This window comes from Atractosteus spatula, chromosome 7, assembly GCF_055471065.1.
Source record: "Atractosteus spatula isolate fAtrSpa1 chromosome 7, fAtrSpa1.hap1, whole genome shotgun sequence".
NCBI classification, from domain to species: Eukaryota; Metazoa; Chordata; class Actinopteri; order Semionotiformes; family Lepisosteidae; genus Atractosteus; species Atractosteus spatula.
This window is the reverse complement of record NC_142712.1, coordinates 13,244,027-13,260,717: the sequence shown is the minus strand read 5'-3', so window position 1 is coordinate 13,260,717 and position 16,691 is coordinate 13,244,027. Positions and strand designations below refer to the sequence as shown.

The 16,691-nt window shown below is 40.1% G+C and overlaps 3 protein-coding genes across 3 annotated transcripts; 2 read left to right on the top strand and 1 right to left on the bottom strand.

Annotated features, from left to right (window-relative positions):
* Window positions 1–345: 345 nt before the first annotated feature.
* On the top strand, window positions 346–3,483 carry sfrp2l (secreted frizzled-related protein 2 like). Its single transcript, XM_088921337.1, has 3 exons — window positions 346–1,228; window positions 1,855–1,932; window positions 2,330–3,483. The coding sequence occupies exons 1-3, from the start codon at window positions 706–708 to the stop codon at window positions 2,638–2,640; spliced, it is 912 nt and encodes a 303-aa protein (XP_088777463.1). The 5' UTR covers window positions 346–705; the 3' UTR covers window positions 2,641–3,483.
* Window positions 3,484–4,294: 811 nt separating this feature from the next.
* Window positions 4,295–6,175, top strand: tomt (transmembrane O-methyltransferase). Its single transcript, XM_088921338.1, has 3 exons — window positions 4,295–4,624; window positions 5,116–5,312; window positions 5,855–6,175. Exons 1-3 carry the CDS (start codon window positions 4,363–4,365, stop codon window positions 6,173–6,175), a joined length of 780 nt encoding a protein of 259 aa, XP_088777464.1. The 5' UTR covers window positions 4,295–4,362.
* A 2,129-nt stretch (window positions 6,176–8,304) lies between these two features.
* Window positions 8,305–12,406, bottom strand: anapc15 (anaphase promoting complex subunit 15). The gene is made up of 5 exons (XM_088921345.1): window positions 12,293–12,406; window positions 11,478–11,598; window positions 10,954–11,013; window positions 9,953–10,090; window positions 8,305–8,998 (listed from the first exon to the last, which is right to left on the bottom strand). The coding sequence occupies exons 2-5, from the start codon at window positions 11,595–11,597 to the stop codon at window positions 8,951–8,953; spliced, it is 366 nt and encodes a 121-aa protein (XP_088777471.1). The 5' UTR covers window position 11,598; window positions 12,293–12,406; the 3' UTR covers window positions 8,305–8,950.
* Window positions 12,407–16,691: the final 4,285 nt, after the last annotated feature.

Sequence of the window (16,691 nt, the reverse complement as noted above, 5' to 3'; positions counted from 1 at the left end):
AATTGAAAATTGAACGTCTTCTCCGCCAGCTCCGTACAAGAATAACAGAGTTGGGGAAGATTGTGATAGTATTACTGCTGACATCTTTGTTGCTGTGTTTTGTACCGTTTTTGTTATTACGTATGGTTTTAATTAAACATAACTAAATGGAAAATTGCTTCGGTTTCTAAAAAATGTTTATTGCAAAGAATTTGAAAATAAGTGTAAATTACTAAAGCTGGCACTTCCAACACGTCCTCAAAGCACTGTAGTTTAATAACAGGTCTCAATTTTATAACCCTCAATAAACGCATTTCCCGGATGGTATTACAGATGGCATTACACAATGCTTGGTTTAAAAACCAGTTTGACAGGATGTGTCTCGACCATTTCCCTCTTTAATTTAGGTGAATTACAGATCAGTCATGGCATTTATCTCCTAGCAGAACACCAGAGAAACACTCTTTCACAAGCTCTGCGAAGACGGGGGACTGTACTTGGGGACTCGTATTCGTACTTGCAGCTAATGGAGGGAGAATCCAGCTTATCTTTATGGCAAGTATGGTGAATGTCAATATTTAATCTTGAAACAAGAGACTGAATGCCGAAATGCCTCTCAAGCATCAGTTTGAATAAGTGAATAACGTCAATTAACTACACTGAAGACTGATTGTGGCGTTAAGAAACTTGATTTAAAGGCTTTTTAGTACTCAAAGTACGAACGTCATGATGGCAGTATCCATTCCGTTTCAAGTTTGGATACTGCTCACATCCTGGGGCGTCTCTGCAGCTGACCCTTCGCTACAGTTCGCCCCCACTGGATTCAGCGCCAAGCGCCAGGTCTGCAAACCCATTCCTAACACGATGGGTCTGTGCCACGACGTAGGCTACAGAGAGATGCGCCTTCCCAACCTGCTGGGCCACGAAACCATCAAGGAAGCGCAGCAGCAGGCCGGCTCCTGGGTGCCGCTGCTCTCCAAACAGTGTCACCGCGACACCAAGAAGTTCCTCTGTTCCCTCTTCGCCCCCGTCTGTTTACGAGAGCTGGAGCAGCCCGTCCGACCGTGCAGGAGCCTGTGCGAGGGAGTGCGGGACGGCTGCCTGCCTGTCATGAGCGCTTTCGGGTTTCCCTGGCCTGAGATACTCAACTGCAGCCAGTTCCCGACCGGCGCCGAGGTGTGCATCCCGCCCACGGCTTCTCCGTCCAGCGACAACGGCAACGCGGGGCAACACAACAACGATATGGACGGTTTGTTGGAATTCACCTGTCATTGGTTGTGTTGCTTTCAAATACTATTTTAAAAATCTGTCATCGAAAAGACAGAGCGCTTTGCGAATTTACCTTTATAGGCGCCATATAAAATCAATGTATTATTATTGATTTAAAAAAATAAAAAATCTGAAAACGCATAAATTTAAAGTTTAAAGTAATTGTCCTGTTTGAAAGCAAGAGTTCCGATTCTAGGGAGTGTGTTATGAAACGCGCAAAATGATACGTGGTTGTTAATAGGTTTTGCATTAGACTTCAATGGTTGTGCCACTTTTCGCCTGCTCGTGTTTGATGGCAGAGTTGTTAATACTGTCTATAACAATTTTCTTCCCCGTAACATGACATCTACTTTCTGTGAGGCAGAGGTGGGAACCTCGAAACATTGTCTGATATTAATCTACCACTAAATAGAAACACAAATTCGAAATAAAATGCTTAAAAGTTGTTCACTTGAAATGCTTACCATCCTCCGAATGTTTGCCAGTGAGCTGCTATCTTTGCTTTTCTTTCATGTGCACACGTTTTTAAAACGACTCAATTTCGAATATGTTTCTAAACATTTTTTTCCTTGAAAATAAATTAAGATTCCCTTTTCCTTCGCACAGGGACATTGATATGCGAGGCGTGCAGTTTGCCAGAAGGTGGGAAAGAGATTCTGGAGAATTACTGCAAAAGCGATTTTGGTGAGTTCAATAAAAAGTGGATGAAAAGTATGTGCTGGAGTACCTTTCCTAATCCAAATTTTGTACGCTCCTCGTATGGTACATGTGTTTGAATTCTATGTGCTCCTGGTATGTTATATTTGTGTTTAATTCATGAGATTAAATCAATCCACCCAGCATATAAACATGCCGATTGCTTCAGAAAACACTGATTTAAAGTAAATTCTAATTTAAATCCAACTGGATGGTAGTTGTATTTAAACAATATCAATATCAGATATTTAAAATATCAGCTTTTAAAGAAAATATGTAGGAGTAAGGCTACCATCTCAAAAATACCCTTATTTTTACCTGCATCTCCACATAAAGACTATTAAAGTTACACTTTTCTGCTTTATTTGTCTGGATTTCTACACAGTCGTGCGACTAAGGGTCAAAGAGACACTGTTGCTGGGGGCTGACCGGAAGATTGTTCCTAACGGCAAAAGCCGGGTGGTGCTGAGACAAGGTGACCGTGCTGAGGAGGAGTCGATGGCTCGGAGCGCCCTCTGGCTGCCAGAGGGCAGCAGGTGCGGCTGTGAGGAACTGGATGGTCCCTCCTCTGGCATCATTCTGGCTCTGGGGAGCAGACAGAGAGGTAGACTGGTTCTCTCCAAGCTGCTGCTGTGGCAACGATCTGACAAGGAGCTGAGGAAATTCCTCAGGGGACTACAGAAGCTCCGCTGCTGAGTGAATGGATCTTTACGTGTGTATTTAATAGGGAAAATAGGGGTGGTGAATATTAATAAAAGATATAACCTCCCTGTCCAGTATAACAGAAAAGTTCTCAGGGGTACAGAAACACCACAGTATAAATGACAAAGGTCTGGTTACATTAAATACCTTTAATATCAAATATGGAAAACGTTTCCCTCACTCAGGAAAGAGATTTCAATGTTTAAAAATGCTTTTCTGCATCAGCCATGTACCTTTGGGTCTCTTAAGGGCAATACAATGGGGAATTTAACTGAAGGTGTTTTATGTAACTAGCCATTAACAATTTAATTACTATCTCAGAAAACATTGAATTATTTATATAAATGACAGCATTGGTACATACGTTGTGTAATTTTCAGAAAGCATTTTTACAAAATAATAAATAAACATCAGCATTGTTAAGCAGTAGGTTTTCCTATGATTGTTGTGTTGTTTTGTTGCATGTTGTTTTTTTTATTGTAAATGAAATGGAAAATATTTCATATGTAGGTGGTGGTTGTGGGAGGGGGCATTAAATTGAGTCTACATTAAATAATTCGCTATTTTGTCAAGCCTAACAAATATCGTACCACCCTTTACAATACCCAGTAACATTTTTAGATCAATGTTACCTAAATCCAAGTGTCCAAACACAAATATAGTAAGTTGGTGGACAGTACAGTAATTGCAGAGGTTTTAGAATTTCGAAATGGTTGTATAACAAAAGTAAACCTCCATCAAATCGAAGGACCAAAAAATATGTTGATGGGGATGTTGTATTTTCCTGTTTTTTTTAGTAATGTTTTTTTCCCCCCATTAAAAATTGCTTGAAACAAAGGCTTTGTGATCTTTGAACAAAGGTCACATTACCAAGCCTCCCGGGGGTGATGCATTCTGGAGAATTCCTGTCCACGTGTTGCTGCGAGAAGCCGGGCAGGTAACCCGATCCTTGAGGATCCCACACCTCTTTCTCTCTGCGAATTACTGGATCAGCTTGGGGTCGCATCAATAATTCACACACCTCCTCTTACCGGCGGTGACTCGGCCAATTTTACCCGTCTTGCATTTAAGGCCCGAAGCTCAACACAGAGCTGCATTTCCCCCAGCCCTAGGGTCCTCATCCAATATCTCCTCGAAACAGGTTGGTCTGAACTGCATTACCAGTGTTCTGATATTCAAGTGTGCTTCCGCTGTTTGTGGTCCGGGGTCTTTGCTGTGATTAGTTCACATGCTCTGCACTAAGCATCGCTGTGAGGGGAGCTGTTCCCACACTCTCAGGATTGTATGACAAACTGGCCTGGGATAAAAGACCTGCAACATCTAGCTGTGATGAAACTGAGTACATAAATGTTAGGTGCTATTGGTTTGCTTGAAGCTTCTTTTGAGGCTCTGTACAAAATCAACAAATGAATGTTTCTGTGGTGTATACTGTAGACCACAAGTACAATGTATGGTATTATTTTTAAGGTGTATAAATCGAATGTGGTGTATCTGTTGTTGTTTTTTTATCTATTCTTGTAAGGCATGGTTCCCTCAGAAGTGCGATAAATCCTCAGTCAAAAGAACGTGGCTCTGGCTGACGAAACATTTGAATAGCGCTTGTGGGTATGGGTTTTATGAACCTTTGGGGGTGCTGAAAAGAAAAAAAGACCCCTACAGCCAACTGGGACTTGTATCTCAAACTTATTTTATTATTATTTTAGGTCAGCCTCTATCATGGTGTCCCCAGCGATCGCACTGGCGTTCCTACCTTTTCTGTTGACGCTGGTGATCCGCTACCGCTACTACTTCGTGCTGTTCTACCGGGCGGTGTTGGTGCGCTTCATACAGGACTGCCTGAGCGGCCTGTCCAGGGAGGAGCGAGCGTTCCAGTATGTGCTCACGCACGTCACTCCGGGAGACCCAGACAGCATCCTCGAGGCTTTCGATCACTGGTGTAGGAAGGTGGAGTACATCAGCAACATAGGACCCAAGAAAGGTGTCTATTACTACATACAACCCCCCTTTAACTGTCTGCATGGTGTTTTCTTCCTAGTACGTAGGCTGCACGGGTCAGGGGATAATTGTTGACTATTTTTCTCGCATCGCATTTGAGATAACGACTTTTTACAAACTCTCTGTTGTTACTAATATTGGTCAATAGGACCGAAAATACAGTTTCAAATAGAGTTGAAGTACAGAAATATTTTTTTCGCATTTGCAACTTCTGCTATACTATCTGGATAGTTATAAAATGCGCATTAAAACGTTCTACGAAATTCACATAACATTTATCTTCGCACGTAGAAAGGGGTTAGTTCACAGAATTAGGGGTAGATTAGTCTTATAATGAAAAAAATAGTACAGAGAATCAGCAAGAAAAATATACTGTTGTTATATTATATCGTAGTAATAAATTGGTACACTAATAGCATACAAAGATGACTTCTTTGTTCCCATCTGTGTGGTTTGTTAATCCTGTAATTACAGGCAGACTCCTGGACAGGCTGATTTTAGAAAATGCCCCTCTGATTGTGCTGGAGCTGGGCACACACTGCGGGTACGGAGCCGTGCGCATCGCCCGCTCGCTGCCTCTCGGTGCCCGACTCTACACCGTGGAGATGGACGAGCGCAACGCCGCTGTGGCCGAGAAGGTCATCCGCTTGGCCGGCTTTGATGACGACACAGTAAGAGCCCTTGTTTATTGATTTTCCAAGGATGAAATCACCCCAAAAAGCATATAACAAGAGTTATAATGTATAACAGTACTGCTACGTGATGATTTTTACAACGAAAACGACACCTCTCAAACCATTTCGCTCTGGAAACGAGTAAAAGTGAATTCTATACTACGGAAAGAAAAGATTCAGTTATGACCGTTTTACACTTTTGAACTGGTGGAAGTATTCAGCCAGCGTACAGCAACGCAGTTCACTCTTTGTTTCTGATCATATTGGATATATCAGTTCTTCACACATTGTTGCTCTCTTGGGACACTTCTCTACTTTTCTGGGTGCACTTTTCGGGGGAAAACTAGTTCTTGGACGTTATTGGACACCGGATTTATAGGAATCAATGTCCCAAATAATAAACCATGTTGCATCGATAACTTACAGAACACAGAAGTGGCACGTACTGTATTGTGCGTTAGAGTTACTGTCAAAGCTGGAGGCTGTCCTGACTCGAGTGACAGTCACGGACCACGAAGACTATTTTCCTTGCCTTTCAGGTGGAGCTGATAATAGGCCCGTCAGATCAAGTGATCCCTAAACTGCGGGAGGACTTTGGCATCGAGCGGCTGGACTTCGTGTTCATGGACCACTGGAAGCGCTGCTACCTGCCTGACCTGCAGCTCCTGGAAGGGAGCGGCCTGCTCGGAGCAGGGAGCGTTATCTTGGCCGACAATGTGATCTTCCCGGGGGCGCCGCATTTCCTGCGCTACGTCAAGCGAAGCGGGCTCTACGAGTATCGCATTCACCGCGCCACCCTGGAGTACATCCCCGGAATCCGGGACGGCATGGCAGAGCTCACCTACATTGGAGCTAAGTGACAGCGTCACCCACAGGGAAGAGGAGTAACTTCGATTCCGCGTCTACAGTTTTAAATCTTCCATGAAATTTAGTCTGGCTGAAAATATATAAAATATCTAAATTGTGGACAACTGTAAAACCTACAGCTTTCTCTAAGTGCTACACAACGGGGAAAAAAACTAGATTGTCTGCTTCGGCCACTTTGTAGTTATTTCTCAACTGCTTCTTTGAAGAACTTCGTGTAGATGTCCTAAAAGTAACGTCAACAGCCTACATTGAAACACATTTAGTTTCAATTGAAGACCACCTTTGTCATGTCTTCTGTTCACTGGATCTTGTTTCAATGTAATCTGGTGACGCTACTTACTTTAATAGTACTCACAAAACCTTCCCTAACCATATAAAAACGTTAGCATTCTTTTAAACCACAATATGAAGCAGTATATTTGAGCAATATATGAAGCAACGATACCCTTGCGCCGCGGAACTCCGGTTGGGCTCGGATAGCTATTGCAACAACACATCATCAGTAGAGTAAAACTAACCTGTCTCACGACGGTCTAAACCCAGCTCACGTTCCCTATTAGTGGGTGAACAATCCAACGCTTGGTGAATTCTGCTTCACAATGATAGGAGTCATTTATTGAAACAGTAAGCCTATGTTTCTTTTTGTTGTTTTTCGTGTTTGTAACTGTTAGTTTGTATTAACCTCAACATTTATAAACTTTTATAAAACAACTAAATTTCATGGTTTAATGTATTTTTTTTTCATTTTATTCACGGGACATATTTTGAAGCCAGAATGAAACCTTTTTAGTCATGTAATGCCATTTCAAATTAGAGTTCTGTATGAAGGGATGTCTTCTCCATGAGCCTTTTTTTTATCTTGCATGGGTTTTAACACTTTTAAATTAGAAAACGAAAACCAGACATGTGATCATTAAAAAGGAAGTTCAGAAGTTCATTGTAAGAGGACTGCAAATAGTCTTTTTAACTGCTTGAAAAGGAAAACAAATATCTTGTCCTGTAGTTCACAGATTAATCCATCAACTGAATCCATTAGGTGAGCATATAGGACTGAAGACTGAGAACTGTCTAGTGATGGATTTATTTGAAAATATGTGTGCATCACAGTGATGCTCCACAGTTCCAGGGTCCTGGGTTCGAGTTTGGACTCGGGCATCTGTCTGTGTGGATTTTCTCCCGTCTGGTTTCAACTCCCATCCTTCTTCCTTATTAAGATTAGGCTTGATATACTATGGCTGGCCAATGAAATAGCAGCTTCCTGTGTCTCTCTGGGGTGGACTTATGTTAGAAAAGTCAGGTTCTCTCATTCCCACCTTGTATCCTGCATTTCTGGGATAGGATGTGACTTTCTGTGACCCACTCAAAGACAAGTTGCTTTTAGATAACAGATGCATACATGTGTTTAAATTAAGCAGAAACTGAAACGTGCATTACATGTGAAATGTATGTAGGTTTGCCTGTACAAAGCAACAGTATGTGCAAAGATGTCAGGGACAATAAGGTTGATCTCGTTAATAACCTTTTTCATAGATTTGCAGAACCTTATAAATAATGCACCAAGGTATAATATACAGCAGATAAGATTACTTACTTATCAATTATCAATTATTAATTATCAATATCACTGGTTAGCAAAGCAATCTTCAACATCAAGCACTTCAACAGCTGGAAAACTGTTCACTTTGACATAAGACGATATGTTGTTCCTGTTTCTGTGGACAACACCTATTCTCTTTGTCTTGGTAGCTTTGAAAAGACACCCTTATACAGCAGTCGGTTGAACTACTCCATTATTAAATGAAATAAATACATGATCCCTTCACACGTAAAGGCTGACAGTTGCTTACCATTCCCCAAATTAAGTGGGATATTTTCTTTTCTTTGCTGTATTTCATAATAAAAAACCAATTTCAAGGCATCAAGAAGAAACTATACACTATCTGAATATTCTTTCCTTTATAGTTGCTCTGCTACCTTGATGTAGAGCAATGCAAGTGGTTTGATAAAGTCTCTCAAACAGCATATAATGAAAATTAATTCTTTCTGAAGGGCATAAACTACAATTTCACTGCTCTTTTTCCCTATAATCCCTTGGCAATTGTATAAAATAGGTCACTGGTGCTTTTATTATTTCTGATTTAATTTAGAACAGTTTATTACATGTTACCCAGTAGTTACAGAATTAGAATGAGGTACTGACACACCTTAACTTTGGTGCAATTCTGAAGAAGGTATACACTGAATGAACTTCACTGTAGCATCGCTAATGAGTCCTTGACATTTTAGCACCTATTCATGTAGACCAAACACAGGAAATGCAATCAGTTTTGGAAGGTCAGAGTGTTTTCTGCAGTGCCCTTTACTCTTCCTCTGCTCACATTCCGAGTCTAAACTAGACTCAGAAGCAGCAGTAATAAGCCATCGGCCACTGGCTGACAACTGACGTAGCACTTAAAAATATATACAGAAACATTTACCAGAGCCATTCTGATTCTACTGAAGTGGCATACAAAATCACAAAACCTAAAAAGTACGTCCTCTACATATTGACATACCAGACATGAATTGCGTATTAGACAAAATCATTTGCCTAATTCTCCACTGAAAAGTGCACACTGTTTAAAAACAAAATGGAAAACCCTGTAGCCTGAAGCAGTCTTCCAATATGTATCAAGGAACTGAACAGCAGCCTGTACTTTCCAGACTTTGTAATCCATCACATCTGAAGACACAGTCCTGTGCAAAAAACAGGTTAAAATGCAGATGCTCTAGATCATCCACTGATCTTGGTCTTGGTCAGCACCTTCCATATCCACCTGGATAAGACAGAAAGCAGGGAAAAAAACTAATCATCTTCTCCATGAGGCACCCAGATTAAAATAGCCCTTGGGCCTTTCAGGTCCTTGTGGACGTGGTGCAGTCAGTGACAGACTCCCATTCGGCACTAAGCCTCCAGTATGAGGCTGTGCTGTGATATGATAAAAGAGCACTGGCTCGAAACTCACTGAGGTTCAGCAGCTGTGTCCCTGGTCAGTACCTGGATGGCAGACCTCCTGGGAAAGCTAAGATTGCTGCTGGAAGAGGTATTAGTGGGACCAGTAGGGGGTGTTCATTCAGTGGTCTGTATGGGTCCTAATGCCCCAGTATAGGGAACACAATACTATACTGTAAAAAAGGCTCCGTCCTTCAGATGGGACGTTAAACCAAGGCCCTGACTCTCTGTGGTCATTAAAAATCCCAGAACTTTTCTCAGAAAGTAGGGGTCCTAAACCCTGGTGTTTTAGCCAAATTTCTCCCTTAGCCTTTACCAATCGTGGCCTCTTAATAATCCCCATCTATGAACTGGCTTCATTTCTTTGGTCTCCTTCCAACTGATAGCTGATTAGCTTTATAAGTGGAGTGCCCAGAAAAGCAGTATGAAAGTGTAAGGATTATTTATTCTTCACCATCCTCTGTAAGTGGTCAAAAGAGCTAGGAAGTGAGATGTGCAAAATCTCCAACTCACGTGGGCAGAACAAATATAATTTTCATTTCTAAATTTAAGAAAAAACAGTTTGAGAGGGAGCTCCCTGGTCATCGACACTGGCAGGAGATCAGCACCCTTTGAAACGATAATAGACATTTTGTTTTTGAGGAAAAAATAAGTTTTGGCATAGCCTAGGCAGAACTTTCTTGCTTTCCCATGAGGACCTCCTCCCAGCATTTTCCAGCAAGGGCACAGAGAATTGTATGGATACTTGGGTGGGTATACAATGAGCCAGGCCTCTCACCTCATTGATCTCTCCGTCATCGGGAGACTCATTATAGTCATTCATCTCATCTATGTCCTGCATGTCCTCATCGTCTTCTGAGTCCTCCTCACTATCTTCCTCATCCTCATCATCCTCCTCATCCTCATCGTCATACGTCTACAGAAAGAAACCATGCAACAGTGTCATAAAGCCCTTGCCTATGAACTTAAATGTGTTTCTCCTATCCATTACCCTCCAGTGGCATATTTATCTGTTTTCTTGCTGTCCATGGTTGTTTTAATTCCAGTTATCAGATCTATAGTATATGGCTACTGTTGTGATGTACAGCTTTTATGGCAGTGACTTTAAGTACATTATTTGACACAGCCTACTGTATTATCATTGTGATAGAATTCACTAATCCTGACCTAAGATGACAAATTAAAAACGATATTCATAAACAACTGCAATTCTTCCAACATGATCACTGATTAGAGCAGGCCTATACCAACAGTGTTTTCAGCATCAGAATCACATGCATTTAATCTCAAAATGTCATTAAATGACCTGCTATTTAAATTGGATAGGACAATTCTAAATTTCTGCCAAAATACATGCGATACATAAAAGCATAAAATGAAGCTTTGATTTTTGAGATGTTAACATATTCCAATAACCGATTCACAAAGCCAAGCAAAAACACAACAATATTTCAGAATTACTTGTTATATACTAAAATCATCACAGGTATTTTGCTGTTGTTTATCCTTAGAGGTACTTTCAAATGCTTATAAGCAACTCCAAAAACATTTTAAGGTGGAAACACTAACATGTTCCCAGGTCATAAATATGAGGATCAGATTGGCTCAACATCTGACCCTTCATGACATCTAGACTTGCAGAGAGCTCAACAGTTGAAATATTAAGTTTCTTCTTTTTACTTTTAAGTTTGTAATTAACCACATTTCCTCTGCAGCTCATAAACACTGACTCGAACATCTTATTTTCAAACAAAGTATATTGCGGTACATACATCTTACCTCAGAAACAGGCTTCCCTATTGGCATCAGATTGTTATCTTTTTCAGCAATGCTTTGCAACTGCAGGAAGACACAATGTAATTAGAATTACACAGCAAAAAATTTAAAAAAACCTAAGATCTTAAGAAAACATATGCATCCCACCTAGAAAATAAAACCCATAACACATTATTTTGCAAATCACCTTGTTTGCTAGAGAGGATGACAGCTGACATAATACGATCAACAGTTAAAGATTAAAACATTTTCATAACATCCAGTGCAGGTGCAGGAACAAACAATTCAACAGAATTGACTGACAATAAAAGCGTACAAAAACCTTGCAAATTGTCCAAAGGTTAACTTAACTTTATTGCCGTCTTTGTCTTTTATTATATTTAATGCATCCTCCCAGAGTGTATGATGTTTTGACTTTATATTTCTAAAAGAGTTTCAAAAGATGTTAAAAGACATGCCACGACAATAAAATGAAAAAGATGGGGGGGGAAATCAAGCTGTGTTTGTTCCCGTCGTCCTCTACACACCCAGGTCTGGTGTTGCTGCTCTTGTTGTTGAAGCTCATTTTCATCCACACAAGGTCGGTCCAGGTTAAACCATAGTGACTCGGTCATCCGGGGGAAAAGGGAAGGGAACAGCGTGGACATCCTACAGGAGTCAGTGAGAGTTTAAATCCTCTATTAAGAAAGCAAACACTAGTTCTCCTTCGTGATACCTTCATCGTGGGGTTTATTTTAAATGGACAATTAGCGATGATGCCCCTAAATATTCTTTAAAAATAATATTACACGCATATCCTTTAATTAGAAAGACAAAGACATATTCAGTACTGTTCCAGCATTTATAAACATAAACCATAATTCTAAATGCGTTTACTGTCATTAGTTATGTGGATAAACATCTTTACTATCGTCAGTTAGTATGATCCACCTTCATAAAACCTCAACAACATGAACATCACCTGCTGGTCTTAAATGCAGGAGGGACCACCAGAAATACAACAAAATAGTCTGGTATATTGAAGCATTTTTACTTTGGCCTTGGTGGGCATTTACGGCTGTGATCTTAACGGAATCACAACGTTTTCCGGTTGCTCTTTTAACGTTCAAATGATTTACACAATTTCGAAACAACGCTAAGTCACAGATGTAATTACTCTCGTGGATGGATCAAATAGGAAAATAATTGGGAAACTTCCATGCAGCACTGTCGGCAGCATTTTCTTTAAAAAAAACATTGGCTTAGTTTTAGAACAAACATCCGTAATTAATTTTACACTTTCCTTATCGGTGACATCAAAAAAATATTTATTTTAACTCTTTGTTAAGATGTAGAACCTTACCTCGGGAACAAATCAAGACGTTAGGATTTTTAAATTCGAACAAGAACTACAAGAGAACCGGAAATAGGTGTCCACGTTATGAACGTCCTCTCTCTCCGAGCTACTGTCGTAGTAGTTCCATGTGACGTCTGCGTTCTCCAAAAAGAAATTACTAGTTTCACGCAATGTTGATTTGTTGATTAATGGACACATTGTCGCAACACTGCGAAATAACATTTTTATAACCAAATTCAATGTAAAATGAATGCAAAACATAGCTCATAAAAAGTTTACTTAAATTACAGCAGTCAAGTAAAACGTTTAAGAAACATACCGCAGGACTGTAAAGCACTGCTTTGTACAAATCGACGTAGACGTGTGCTTCACAAGTCTATTTGATTGACTACGTTTGCCGTCAGATGTTATAATTCTGGTTAAGCCATGCCTCAGTGTTATGCTGTATATTTCTGGTGTCTCAGAGGACAGAGCCATTGGGTTTTCCTGTCGGGACTGTAATCTGATTGGCTACTCTACTGTTGTTATTAAAAAAAAACAGGCCTCTCTATTCCGACTAAGCATCTAAAGGCTTGAGTGGTCCACATGTTATAGGACCGATGGTGTTAAAAACTGGTAGCCAGTAGAACCTGTGTGGCATATTTTTGATAAAAAGGCAGATCAAATTTTATCGGATAAAATGCACTATAAGCAGATACACAGTAACACTATTTGATACTGCAAAACAGAGCTGAGAACTGATCCTGTATTTTTTCCTGCTTCGAAGTATAAATCGCGCTGCGCTCGGCATATCCCTTAAATCTGACATCACGTCTTTTTTTGCTAAGTGCAAGTTTTTATAGCAGATATTTCTTTTTGATATAGAGTTTATTTCACACTTATGTCATAAAGTGTTCTTGTGAGAACCATAAACATGTATCACATTCATGGCAATGTAACATGAAAGTAATTTGATAAAAGATGAGAGTGGCAATATAACTGCAAAGAGATGAATTTAAGGCTGTCTCCTCTCTTTTGACTTGAAAACGGCTACAGATGTGAAGTAAATACAGGGAAATTGCACCTTGTATTTCTTGTCACCCCCTGCTATACCAAAAAAGTGAAATAACGTAGAGAAAAGTCTAAAGAGGACTGTGGGTTTGCACCAGTCTGCAATGTTTACCAGAGAAAATAGTTGTTGTTTTTTTATATCTCAGTTTTACTCAACACAGGACATTTTGCAAAGTCAATGAACAGAAATGAGCATTGGACACGAAGAATCACACACTTAAAACACGTTCTGTTGAACATGGTGACCCAGTCAATTCCAGCACAGGGTAATTTCTTCTGACAAATCCACAAATAATCTTTGTTTAAAACAGCATCATCTGAGCCTGCCATGAAAAATCATTTCTTCTTATTCTGGATTAATAACCAATTTTCAAACTACAGTTCAGTTGAGTCAATGGTTAAGATGGTATCAGGATCACAGTTTTAGGTATCGAATAGATCCACTATCATTAGGCTTTCATCTGAGCAAGAGAAATACTTTAACTCTCATACTGTTGGAAATTGCACTCTTCTACGAAAACCTCAATACCATAGGTGCTTCTCCTGTGATATGAGCAGCTGGTACATATATCACCTGCAGCTCACAGCTGCCAACCCCTTGAAGCTATGTGAGTGTGAGTCTGGTCAGTATGTGCATGGGAGACCTCTTGGGGAAAAACTAAGTTGCTGCTGGAAGATGTATGAGTTGGGCCAGCAGGGGGTGCTCATCCTGTGGGTTATGTGGGTCCTAATTCACCAGTATAATGATGGAGATACCATACTATTTTGTATAAAGGTACCGTCTTTTGGATGAGATGTAAGACCAAGGAACTGACTCTCAGTGGTATTTGAAAATCCCAAGGATTTTGTAGCCTTGGTCACTTGGCCAAATTTCCCCCTAGCCTTTACCAATCCTAATAACCCCCATCTATGAACTGGCTGCATTACTTTGTTCTCCTCCCCACTGATAGCTGGTGTGTGGTGGGTGTACTGATGCAAACAGCGGTTTAATAGAAGTGTACAGAAAAGTGATATATAAGTGTAAGGAATTAAATTAATTAATTTAATTAATTAAATGTGAAGTGGGACATGTATATATCTCACTTATCCAGCATCACAGTATCACCACTTAAGCACATTGTGAGAGGTGTTGATGGGGTCTGTTCATTTAGCCTCAAACAAAAGTTACACTAAGATGCCATAAAGCTGACTTGCTTTAGCAGCCCCAGTGGCTTTACGCTACATAATAAAAGACAGGAACAACACCCACAAACAGGACAAAGCAGACCAATGTCTGCTGCATATCAAAGGACAGAACCTAGAGCAAGACAGAGTAGGACAAGTGGTAATTATATATCAAAGAACAGGACAAGCACTCAGATTGTGGAATAAACTTTCTTCTGACTGTAAATAAGAGCTGGGAAACCCTTGCAGTTTGTCTGTTCTGTGGGGCAGACCCAGCGCGCATTGTTGGACTTATTGAGCTCAATAAAACTGAATCTGCACAAGACTGTGTCCTGCTCCTCTGATGAAGAATTTCCCACAACAAGCGCAACAAGAAATTAAAAGAATCATACATATAACAGGGATTTACACACCAGAAGAGATCTGCTATGTTGAGAACAAACCAAAACCAAAATTAACCTTAAAAATGGTTTTACGTTCACCCTAAGCCATGATTTCCCTTTCAGGAAAATTGAAGATGAGCAAAATTGCCAACTAATTTACTCAAGGCACAGATAAGCTGTGAGACTTCAAATAAATAAGAATGGTACTGAGAACTCTTGAATCATTTCACGTAGACCTAAGAATCCTGGGCCTTCAGTTCAAGTATTTTAAATCCTTGTGTTTTTATTTCAGAAGACAAACATTACAGAGGCAGACTCCAACTCCAATGTTACAATACGTTAAAATCTGAGTTTACACCCTCACCAAATAATTTGCTCAGATTTTTTATGTGGTGAGAGTTCTGATTTACCACTTCTCTCTGTCTGCTAACGAACACCCATAGCACAGTCTGAACAGCTTCCCTAAATTTGCGCTTCTATGTTTACCAGAGGAAAGTCTGATGTCTCTCGACTGAGGTAACTTCTTTTCAGCTATAAAAGCAGCCTTATTCAACAGTACAATTTAAGAAGGGTTTGAGCACACTATAAAAATAGTTTTGTCAACTACACAGATTAAATAAACACAAGTCTCTCTCTCTTTCCTAGCGTTAATCCCGCATCAGCAGGGTCTGCTTGTCAGCACACCAGTCTCCATTTGGTGGTTTGAACCAAATCTTTGAGCTGATGTTGCCATTAACTGCAACTGAGAAATACTCCAACCGGCACGTCACTCCGCCTGCTGTCAGAGAGGGGGGAGGAGAACAAAGTAATGTAGCCAATTCATAGAGGGGGATTATTAGGAGGCATGGGAAATTTGGCCAGGACGCCGGGGTTACACCCCTACTCTTTTCGAGAAATGCCCTGGGATTTTTAATGACCACAGAGAGTCAGGACCTCGGTTTTACATCTCATCCGAAAGATGGCGCTTATTTACAGTATAGTGTCCCTGTCACTATACTGGGGCATTAGGGCCCACCTGGACCGCAGGGTGAGCGCCCCCTGCTGGCTTCACTAACACCTTGGTTTTTCCCAGGAGGTCTCCCATCCAGGTACTGACGAGGATCACACCTGCTTAGCTTCAGTGGGTTGCCAGTTGTGAGTTGCAATTAAATAAAGGCAAGTAAAAGTAATATATTAAAATATACAGAAAATGTAAAGGATGAATCTTGTATATAAACTCCGACTTCAGAATGGTTACTGAGTTAATTGCTGCATTTAGTTATTTTTAGCTTTTTCTTACAACTAATGAGTAATCCATTGCCCTGCCTGAGTCACACTGTCTTGTTTATATAATTGGCCATTCCTTTTTTATAATTAACCAAAGTACCAGCTGCCTTCAGATTTATGCATTGCAACGTCTTAAGTTTTTTTGTTTAAAAAACTCAGTCCTCTGTTGTATGTCTCCTTCCACTGTAGGTTAGAACTTTTTTTAAATAAAAATATTAAACGTTGAGGGAGTTTTACTCATATAGCAGTTGTTCATTCACTTCTGGGGAACGCTCTTTTTGTGATTAATGGTAGTAGAAATTTGTAGGAGTTTCATTTCATGAATTTTATTCATTTTTTGTCATTTTTCTACATTCACAAAACGTTGCGTTATTCATCTTAAAATGTCTCACAATTGTTTGTGAAAATAAATACTTTGTTCTTGTGCTTTAAAAAAAAAATGTCTTCAAGATCGAGTCTGATGTTTCATCAAAATCTTATTCTCAAGGCCAGTTTTATTTTGTTTTAGCCAAAGGAGGGGGAAGAATACTTTGTTGAATGAG